At 50.5% G+C, this 10326-nt stretch overlaps 1 protein-coding gene across 1 annotated transcript; it reads right to left on the bottom strand.

Moving 5' to 3' along the window:
- Window positions 1-201: 201 nt before the first annotated feature.
- On the bottom strand, window positions 202-3015 carry LOC120975020 (uncharacterized). The gene has a single exon (XM_040401836.3). The coding sequence runs from the start codon at window positions 1356-1358 to the stop codon at window positions 399-401; it is 960 nt and encodes a 319-aa protein (XP_040257770.1). The 5' UTR covers window positions 1359-3015; the 3' UTR covers window positions 202-398.
- Window positions 3016-10326: the final 7311 nt, after the last annotated feature.

The raw sequence follows: 10326 nt of genomic DNA, 5'->3' as shown, positions 1-10326 counted from the left end.
TTAGCTCGGTACAGAAACTCTGCGTCCACTTGGTCACTTCCTTTCCCAAAAAAAGAACCAAGCCATGTAAAAAAAAAAGCAAGCCCCCTGTACGCCTTCCTGTACTTGTGGCACATGATCCCAGGTGTTGGAGGTGGACCTCGCCGGGAAATGCTCGCCCCGGCGGCGGAACACACTACGCGTCGGCGGACGCGCGGTACGGAACGACTAATTAGGCTTGATTATCGTTTCTTGATCGTCCACTCCGGCATCAACAGTCGGTACTAGTACTCCTACTACTTAGTGCACGATTATTCACAGACGACGCAGCGGCCGGTTCTTGACTCTTGTCCTGGACTAGACTACCGGAGTGGTACCTTGTTGCTGCAGATCGCCCAGCGGCCGGTTCGTTGCTCCAATCAAACCATAGCCAAGAAGATGAAGGCAAGAGCGTGCAGCGTGCTCTGCTCACCGAGCCTTTGTAGCAGGGGCACCCGCGCCGGTGCAGTGGACGTGGCGGCGGCGGTGGCGACGGCGACGTCGAAGCGCAGGTAGCAGTCGAAGCCGACGACGGCGCCCGCCACGCCGTCGCGCCACGCGTCGAGGCCCCAGCAGCAGGTGTCCCCCGCCCGCGCCGAGTGCCGGGGGCACCAGGACCAGGCGCAGGTCTCCGCCACCCGCGCCGAGTACTGGACGCACCACGCGCACTCCTCCGCCGTGAGGTCCCGCGCGCACTGCGCCAGCACGCGCACCGTGCTGTTCTTCCTGTAGTCGCTCGCCGCGGCGGTCCAGTCCACGGCCACCTGCATCCCGGCGCTGGTAGACGCGGCCGGCCCCATGCGCCACGCCAGGTCGGCGAGGCTCTGCAGCTCGGTTGAGGTGCTGGTGGTGAGCGCGTCGGCGCCGGAGATGATGCGCGCGCGGAAGCTGTCCGAGTAGGGCGAGGAGCCGTTCGCGTCGGCGTAAGACGCGAAACAACCGTCCGTCCAGACGCCGGCGCGCCGGCCGCGGGCGCCGCAGGCGTCGGCGAGCTTCCTGGCCGCGGCGGCCAGGCACTCGCGGCACCGGGACGGCGTGGCGTACCCGAAGCAGAGCCCGCGGCCGAACGCGCGGTCGCGTCCGACCACTCCGGCGGAGCGCAGGGACGCGAAGCCCGTGGGCGCGGCGGCGGAGGGGACCTTGGCGAGGAGGGGCATCACGTTGGCTTGGAACGCCGTGGAGTTCTTGTCGCTGCTGGCGTTGGCGGTTGCCTGCGCCTGCGCCGGGTGGCACTGGATGAAGGTGGGGGTGACGCGCGGGCGCTCCTCCAAGGCCGCCGCGGCGGCGACGAGGACGAAGAGGAGGAGGTGGAGGAGGAAGGGAGGCGCCGAGCTCGCCATTGCCGGTCTCGGTCCGTGCGCGGTCTGGTGGGAGGGAGCGTTGGCAACCGGCGATGGTGGTGCTTGTAGCAGCGCAGGAGGACTGAGCAGACGAAACGCGTACTGTTCCCAAAGGCAAGGCCGAGGCTTGTGCAATGCAAGTAGAGCTGTTTTGGCCGGAGCCTTCCGCGTAGCTTCCTCCCTCCGGTACGGCGAGTCTGAAACTGATGCATCTCTCTCAGCGAAAATGAGTGATGACAGTGGCAAGTTTTACTATTCCGGGCGCCTCATCAAGTCATCATACTGCCTTACCTTTGACCCTTTGAACATGCAATGGCAGCGTGAAAAAAGCAGAGGGGAGGCTTGCTGCAGAGGAAAACCAACATGGGCTTGCGAAGAGATTCTGACTACAGAAAAGAAAAACACTCAAGATCAAAAGAAATCTGATCAGAAAATTCTCTTTCAGATGGCTCCTCCTAGCCAATCCCATGCAAACCTCAAATTTATCTATGCAAGCATACACACTCAAATTGTGCTGCCTCAGGCTCTGCATCCTTTCTACTGCTTCATGATTCACGAATCAGGAAACTGCACTCCCACTAAAATGACTAAATGAGTGATCACCAAATTGACCCGACCCTTGTTTACCTGCTTCAAAAATCTTGAAGAAATCAGAAGAGTAAAACCATGGATTTTACTAGAAGATAATACCATCAAGAAACGACCAGCAAATTACAAAGCATGGTATCTTTCACCACCCCTTCATAACATTAACTGGACTTGTTTACTGTGTAGCAGCACCACATTCACAGGCATACATATTCATACACCTATGTATGTATGCAGGAATTTCCTACACTCCTATTCCCTACTCCTACACTGATACGAGATGCTATAACCACAGGTTCTGCAAAACGGGTCTCCCTCCCCCTTGCGCTCATGCATGTTCACCGCACGGGACAAAATTACATGCATGCAGCAACAAGCACTAGGACTCGCAGCGTAGGGCAAAACTACAAGTCTATCAGACTATGGCTGAAATCCCAGCATAAGAGCATCTCCATCCGTTCAACCCCCCCAAGGGCGTTTTTCGGGTGAAAATAGCGCCTTTTGGGGCATCGCCGGCGAAATTTTTGGTGTCGGGGGGCACCGATTCCTAGCCGCGAACGCAATGGCAGAAGGCAAAAGAAATAATTAAAAAAGCCCAAACTCTACGAATTCAGTCAATTTTGACGAAATATAGGCGATTTCATTGATATTTTCGCGAACTGAAAAAAACATAGGTAAAAACATAAAAAGTTATGCCTACTTCATGCGGAGGAGGTTGTAAAGGACGGTGTAGTCATCACCGGCGTCGTCGTCGTCGCCGTTGCTCGGCGGCTCGTCCTTCGGGGCGGCGTGGCTGCAACCCTGCCCTGGATCGCCGCCGTGGAACGGCTTGCTCGGCCAGTGACCACCTCGTCGCTATCGTCGAGCACGACGACGCGGCCCAGGTCGCGGCCGCGGTGTCGCCCGGCGATTTCTTCTAGAGCAGGGCGCTGGCGCTCCATCTCCCGCGCCATGTAATCTACGCACAACCAGGCGAGGCTGCTCTTGAGGTCGGCGGACATGTCCTCGTGCTCCTGCTTCACCACGGTCGCTGGCTCCTTCTTCGGCTTCATCGGCGAGCGGCGGCGCAGGTTGGCTTTTATAGCAGCGAGAGGGCGGGAACAGTGTAGACGCGGACGGAAAAGGGCGGGGACGCGTGGCGGTGGCTCGCCATTACTGCGTCGCATAGTCGATTGGACTGCTCGGCCAGTCCTGATCGAAAGCTGACCGGCGACATCATTGAATTGTGCGGGAGCCGAGGCAAGGTGATGAGGACGACGAAGCACAGTCGCTAACTCGGCGGGCCCACAAAGGGGGAGTCTGACGTGGTTTGTTTTCACGCCATTTTTCTTCCCCCGACGCCCTCGGTCGCCCCCCAGCACGCTGGGTTCGACCTGAGTCCGCTGAAGCCAATTTTGGCAACGCGCCGCTGTCAGCCGCTTCTTCCTCTCTTGGAGATCCGGGACCCTCTCCTCGATGATGTTCTTCGCGATAAGCCGCACCACCTTCACCGCTTTCTTCTGCCCGATCCGGTGCACCCGGTCCATGGCATGCTCCTCCGTCCCGGGGTTCCACCAGGGGTCAAAACAGGTACACCGTCGATGACGCTGTTAGGTTCACACCAGCTCCTGCAGCCTTCAGGCCGGCCAGCAGTACGGTTGGAGCATCGGGCAGACGACCGCAAATTGCTTTATAACGTCTGATCTCTTTTTCACGCTCATGGTGCCATCAAGACGTACTATTTTGAAGCCTGTGGCCCTTCGAGCAGAATCAACATCTTCTGGAACTGAGAAAACACGACAGACTTTGATAAAGGGTCTTCCTTCCGCGAACGCTTCAGTAGCTCCAGCAGGGCTTGCACCTTCGAAGAGAGAGGTTTGTCAGAGTCAAGACTGCCCGGGTCATCGTCATCAGGATGTTGTACCGCCGGAGCAATAAAGAGGTCTTCTTGTGGATTTTTAGGATACATGTTTGGCAATATATGTGAGTGCAGCTTGTTATAACAGTGTTTGATGGAGAAGACAAGCAAATTGGACAGTCAAAGTCCTCTGCATCAGCAACCAATGAGGCAAGGTTCTTCAACAACTCGGGGTTCTTAGACGCCTTGGTGCCTTCGGAGCACGATGACAATTAGGAGTGATTCATGGGGCGGTAGCGGGTAATGGTATTCTCCTTTGGGATCTATGACCTGGTCGAGCAAAAATCCCGCTATTTTCTCTTGAAGTGCTCGTATGCGCTCCATTGGTAGGAGCTGATCCCGCATCTCATTGAACTTTTCAGAAGGAGATTAATATGCATGTAGTTGTGTGATTAGATATCGATAATGATGTAAAAATTGTGAATAGTTTTCTGGCAAACGTACTCATAGCTGTCTATCAGATCCGCTCCTTTCGGACGCCATCATGCAAATATTCTCGCAAACGTAGTATGCACACACTTCAGTCCCCGGCGCCTGCTTCAGGGCCTTTACGAGAATAGAAATTTAATCAGATAATAATTAATCAAGCATGATAATTATAATGGTATTGAAATAAGAATTAAAGAGATAGTAGCTAGCTAGTACTACTTAATTACTTACCTTGGGTCGATACCAATACAGATTTTTTTGCCATTTGCCTGGAGTCACGTTGATGAACTTTTCCCAAGCCCTGCCCGCCGGCAAAGAAAATGAATAAAGGAGTTATTAAATAGTTGATATCAGGAAATGACAAACTAAAGAGGCCGACATATAGTTAATAATGATTGAAATTACCTATCGACTATCTCCTTCAAGATTGAGTAGTCACTTTGTTTTTTAAGTAGTGAGTCCAGTACTTCGACTTTTCCTTACTTTAATGATAAACAAGATCCAGTGGTAACTGCATGCGCACACATTTGCGTGTCTTAATTAAGCAGGCATGTGCATAACACTCATCAACTATACCCTAAACCCTATACACTTAATTATTAACATCTAGCTAGCTAGTAAGCAAAAAACAGAATTTGTAGTACAAGACAGTGTGACTCACAGGAAGTTGTAAGGAAGTAATATATCTTCATTGGTATTGAGGCGCTTCAAGAACTCTAGCATGTTTTTCTCTACATCTGCTTTATACCATTCCAATTTCCATGTGTCTTCATTAATGGTATTTGGGTCAATGAACCCAATGCCATAGCGTCTAGTTTTTTCATTTCATACATCTTCATGCTGCATAATACCACAGAAAAGAATATAGTGAGGATAATTACAGGTAATGATCGATCTATGAGCAGTACAGTTAGCTTGAGACTTCAATTACAGAAAGAAATCACTTACAGACAATAGCAACTGACGAGAGATTTGTCGAGTGCGTCTTGATTGAATAACTGAAATAGTTCTGAATACTCAACGGACATAGCTAGCTTATGGAAGTAATGCTCTTCCTTGACGTTCACCATGAGGGCCTCTCGATTGGAACTCTTGATAATTTTCATGTACCAATCATGCAATTCATACATTCTCGTTGGGAGGTTCTTGACCTCCTCAGGCTCGACCAAAGGTTCGCCGCGGACATATTTCCGTTTTATGTCCTCCTCTCTAAGCGGAGACATGGGCTCAATCTCGAGGAGTTGTCCAACAGTGATACTGAGCATTTCAGCCTGCCTTCTATGCTCGTCGGTTTTCCCGCATTTTTTTCCAGCTGCTTGGCTCGAGCTCGAGCTCGACTCCTTCTTTTGTCGTGCTCGATGTGCCTTCGTGATTTGGTGCTCATAGTCTGAGTCAACAGGCTTGGGAGCTGGTGCTTTAGACATACGAATAAAGTGGTCAATCTTATCCTCAGGCACTTTCTCCCTTGGCGGCGGTGGCGTTTTCGGTCCAAAATGGGCGTCCACTTGGGCCTTCACTATGGTTGCGTTTTGCTCCTTGGTCAGGTCGTAAGGCCTCTGCGGAAGAGGCGCGAGGCTTGGACCATATTGAAATCGCTTGCCTCCGCCTGTACCTCCTGTACTACCTCGACTTGTACCGCTACGCACCATAGCTGCGGCGACTCTCTTCCGCGATTGCTGAGGCGGCGGAGACGGCTGATGTGGCTGAGTTGGAGCACGAGGAGTGGCCAGACGCGGTGTCGGACTTGAAGCAGGAGGAGTGGCCTGATGCTGTGCCGGACTTGAAGCAGGAGGAGTGGCCTGACGCTATGCCGGACTTGGAGGAGGAGGAGTGGCCTGATGCGTTGGTGGACTTGGAGGAGCGGTAGTCTGCTGACGTGGTGGCGAACTTCGAGGAGGAGTCGGCTGACGCGGTGTCGGTGGCCTTCGAAAGATGATGCAATCCTTTCTCCATAGGATGATACGATGTATGGCCTCTCCCAGTGTGTGCTCCTCGTCACCTCCAGGAATGTCAAGCTCTAGCCCCGAATATTGGTCCACCACCTCATCAACCACGACACGAGCATAGCCGGCTGGAATCGGGTTGCAATGGAAGGTTGCTTCGGGGTGATTTGTATAAGCAACGGCGTCCGCCACCTTCATGGATATGTTCTTCATTTTGAAGTGTAGCTCATAGTTAGTGTTCTCCATGATGTCATCCATAGGGTATCTATCCAGCAGTGTGTCGCCCGGGGCGGAACCCACGCTACTTCTCGGCATGGATGGGACGGTGGTATCCAATGCTAGATCATCCGCTAGCTGTTGCCGCTGCTCAGACCCCCTTTCCTGGCTAAGTGAGTCGATCTGCTGCTGTTGCCGCTGGAATTTGAGTGCCAAGTCCGCGTGCGCTGATTCTAGGCCTTGAAGGCGTTCTGCTTCCTGCTTCCTCTGCTCCTCCTCCAACTTCCTCTTCTTCTCCTCCTCCATCTTCCTTCTCGCATGGCTTCTGTAGTCGGCGTTCCAGTCCGAAAAGCCCTCATACCATGGAACAACGCCCTTGCCTCATGTTCTTCCCGGGTGTTCAGGATTTCCCAGGGCACGCGTAAGCTCGTCGTTCTCTCTGTTGGGCGTGAACACCCCCTTTCGAGCATCTTCTATTGCTTCAAGTAACTTATCTTCGGCTCCTTTAAGACATGCCTTCTTCGAAACATGGCCTGTCTTCGGGTCCAACGCCCCCCCATGCGCATAGAACCAAGTTCTGCACCTGAGGGGCCAGCTCAATGTAACTGGAGTGACCTATGCATCCTGCATCTCTTGCTCAGACTTATCCCACTTAGGCATTGCCATCGCGTAGCCACCTGGCCCCAGCCTATGGAACCGCTCCTTTTTTTTGGCATTGGCCTTGTTTTTTCTCGACCGTTCCTTAGATAATTCAGATTCCTTGAATTTCACGAAAGCAGGCCAGTGTTCTCTTTGCTTCTCCAGTGTTCCCTTGAATTCTGGAGTCTTCTTTCCTCCTTTGACATATTTGGCCCATACAGTTTTCTTGTGGTTGTTGAATACAATTGCCATCTTCCTAAGAGCAGCGTCCTTGACTTTCTGCACATCTGCATCTGTGAAATGATCTGGTAGGGTGAAATGTTCCATCAGTTTTTTCCAAAGCAGAGATTTTGCTCTATCCTCGACAAAAGTAAGATCTGGACGTTTCTTTGCTGGCTCTTTCCATTCTTGAAGGGAGATCGGGAGTTGGTCCTTCACAAGAACTCCGCACTGACGAACGAACTTGTTCGCAATGTTCTTAGGCACTAGTGGTTCGCCATTAGTTCTGATGGCATCGATGTTGTACTTTATGCCCTCCTTCAACTTTTTGCCCGGGCCTCGCACTGTCCTGCTGCCTGAAGATTTGCTCGATCCGGAGGGCTGAAAGAAGAAAGATCGATTCGTTAATATATCTTGAAATCATTTAAAACATGTGATGATCACCAAATGCCTGCTTATATAAATATACCTCGTCAGTCTCTGTTATTTCAAGATCAACATTTTCGGCGTCATCATAATCATAGTTCATGACTTCATCAATTCGGTCGTCGCAATCGAATATCATATCATCACCCTGCCCGGTATTGTTCAGATATTGGGAGCCGTCATCTTCTTCATTCTGATCATCTGGCCCGTGAGGGGAGCGTATCATCTCGAACAGGGCCTCTTCTCCCTCTCTGCCGGTATTGTCCGCCATAGCTTTTATTTAACTAATCCAGAAGAAATATAAAACAATTTAGTATTCAAATTACAATGCATGCATGCAATCAATAAGGAAAAACTGAATCATAGTACATAATATGCATCGTCTCGAATAATATATAATCTCGAATACATCGTCTCGAATAATATATAATCTCGAATACATCGTCTCGAATATTATATATCGAATACATCACTAGCTAGCTAGCTAATAAAGATCGAATACTACAGAATAATCTAGGCCACTCGCGGTTCCTGAGGCGCGGGCGGTGGACACCCAAAGAGAAGGAACCATCATAGGATCATAGCTCCGGTCATCTTCCCAAAGAACCTGCCAGGTATTGGAGAACCTGACGTCCATAGCAGCCATGTAGCAACGGACATGCTCGTCCTCCTCCCTAACACGGCGACGCACCACCTCCGGCAGGGCCGGCTCCCTCCGCACCGAAAGTGGCCCACGCGAACACCACCAAAGGAGCTCAGGGTCGACGACGGGACCCGGGGTCGGGTTCCTCACCAAGTGGTGAGCCCCTCAAGGTAGCACCTCCCAGTGCCAGCCCGGCGGAGCCCAGTCCCGGACATGGGTCCTCTGAAGCAGGACGTCGTCACGAACGAGTCGACGTCGAGGATGCGGGTCGGGCATCGTCGAGAACAAATACTATATGCCGCAAAAGTAACATTTTTTAAATGATTGAATTGTGATTTCTTATATGCAAATTCTAAATTTCTATAACTAAAATTATAAGAAAATAAAAAAATCGATCATCGTCTATTAATTTGAAATCAATCTAATTCATCTAGCTAAAACTAACATTGCTAAAATTTCTAACATTTCTATAACATTTCTAACATGTTTATATAACTAACATTTCTATAACATTAATATATCTAGAACTAAAAGTATCTAATTAATTAATTCATCTAAAACCTTTGACATTAATCTAATCTAATTAATTAATTCGTCTAAAACCTTTGTATAAAAAACAGGAAAAAACAAAAAAACTAAAAACTAAAAACAGAAAAACATCTATAGCTAAAACAGAAAAATTGTGTGTGTGTGTGGTGTATGTGCGCGTGTGTACACCTACGGCGCCGGCGGCGCGGCGGCTTCGATTGGAGGGAGGAGAGGGGGGAGAGGGGCTCACGGCGCGGGCGAGGTCGTGGCGACGGTGACGGCGAGGTCCAGGCGACAGCAACGATGAGGCGAGTGGACGGCGACGGGGCGGCGCGGAGTCGACGATGACGACGCGGCGGCGATGGGGCGGCCCGGAGTCGACGGTGACGATGCGACGGGGACGGGGGCGGCGCGGAGTCGACGGGGAGGCGCGACGGGGGCGGCGACGGCGACGGGGTCGAAGAAGGAGAGGAGAAGAAACTGAAATTTTGGTAAGTGTTGTATATATAGGGATGACCTTTAGTACCGGTTGGAGCCACCAACCGGTACTAAAGGTCAAATTTGGCCAGGCCAAGCGGCGGGAACGGCACACCTTTTGTACCGGGTGGTGGCTCCAACCGGTACTAAATACCCCCCCCCCTTTAGTACCGGTTGGAGCCACGACCCGGTACTAAAGGTTGTGCGCTGCCAGGCGAGGGGCGCAGAAGTTTAGTCCCACCTCGCTAGCCGAGGGGCGCCCGCGCCTGCTTATAAGCCCCGCCGTCGTTGCTGTCTCGAGCTCCTCTCTAAAGTAGGCCTTCTGGGCCTACCTCTACTGCGATGCCCTGTTGGGCCTACTGGGCTAGCATGCCTGCATCCTTGCCCAACTAGAGGTTGGGTTTCTAGTCGTATGTAGGCCGCTGTGGCCCAGTAGACGGGCTTTTTTTTAGTTTTTTCTTTTTTTCTACTTTATTTATTTTCTTTTATTTAGTTTTTAGTTGTTTTTTGCTGTATTTACAGTTTCTTTGTGAATATTTTTGCTTTAGGTACAAAAGATTATAAACTTTCTGTTAGTGCCGGTAGTTTTCAAATTTGAATAGTTTAAATTTGAAGTATTTGAAATTTGTGTGAATCACTAGTTTGTGAATAACTTAACTTTAAAAATAGATTTTTCAGTGATTCTTTTTTCTTATGTTTAATATTAGTGTGTTTTATCATTATATTCAATTTGGTAATACTTAGGTTATTTAAAAAATGAAATGACTTTGTAATAGATGAGTTTTCGTCCGAAACCCTGATACTTCGAAAGAGATTGTCCATTTTGTACATGAAGTGCATCCAGTTTTTGCCATAACCCTCTCTACTTTTTTGCACATGCTATGTGGGTGAAATTATGATACCATGCCAACTTTCAACCTTTTCAGAGTTCATTTGAAGTGTTTTTCCATTTCAGGGTCATTT

This window comes from Aegilops tauschii, chromosome 2, assembly GCF_002575655.3.
Source record: "Aegilops tauschii subsp. strangulata cultivar AL8/78 chromosome 2, Aet v6.0, whole genome shotgun sequence".
In the NCBI taxonomy this organism is placed as follows: Eukaryota; Viridiplantae; Streptophyta; class Magnoliopsida; order Poales; family Poaceae; genus Aegilops; species Aegilops tauschii.
The sequence above is the reverse complement of the archived record's forward strand: the minus strand, read 5'-3'. Positions and strand labels throughout refer to the sequence as shown.

Coding starts and splice junctions, on each gene's coding strand:
- LOC120975020 (XM_040401836.3), bottom strand. CDS start 1,358: ATGGCGAGCTCGGCGCCTCCCTTCCTCCTCCACCTCCTCCTCTTCGTC.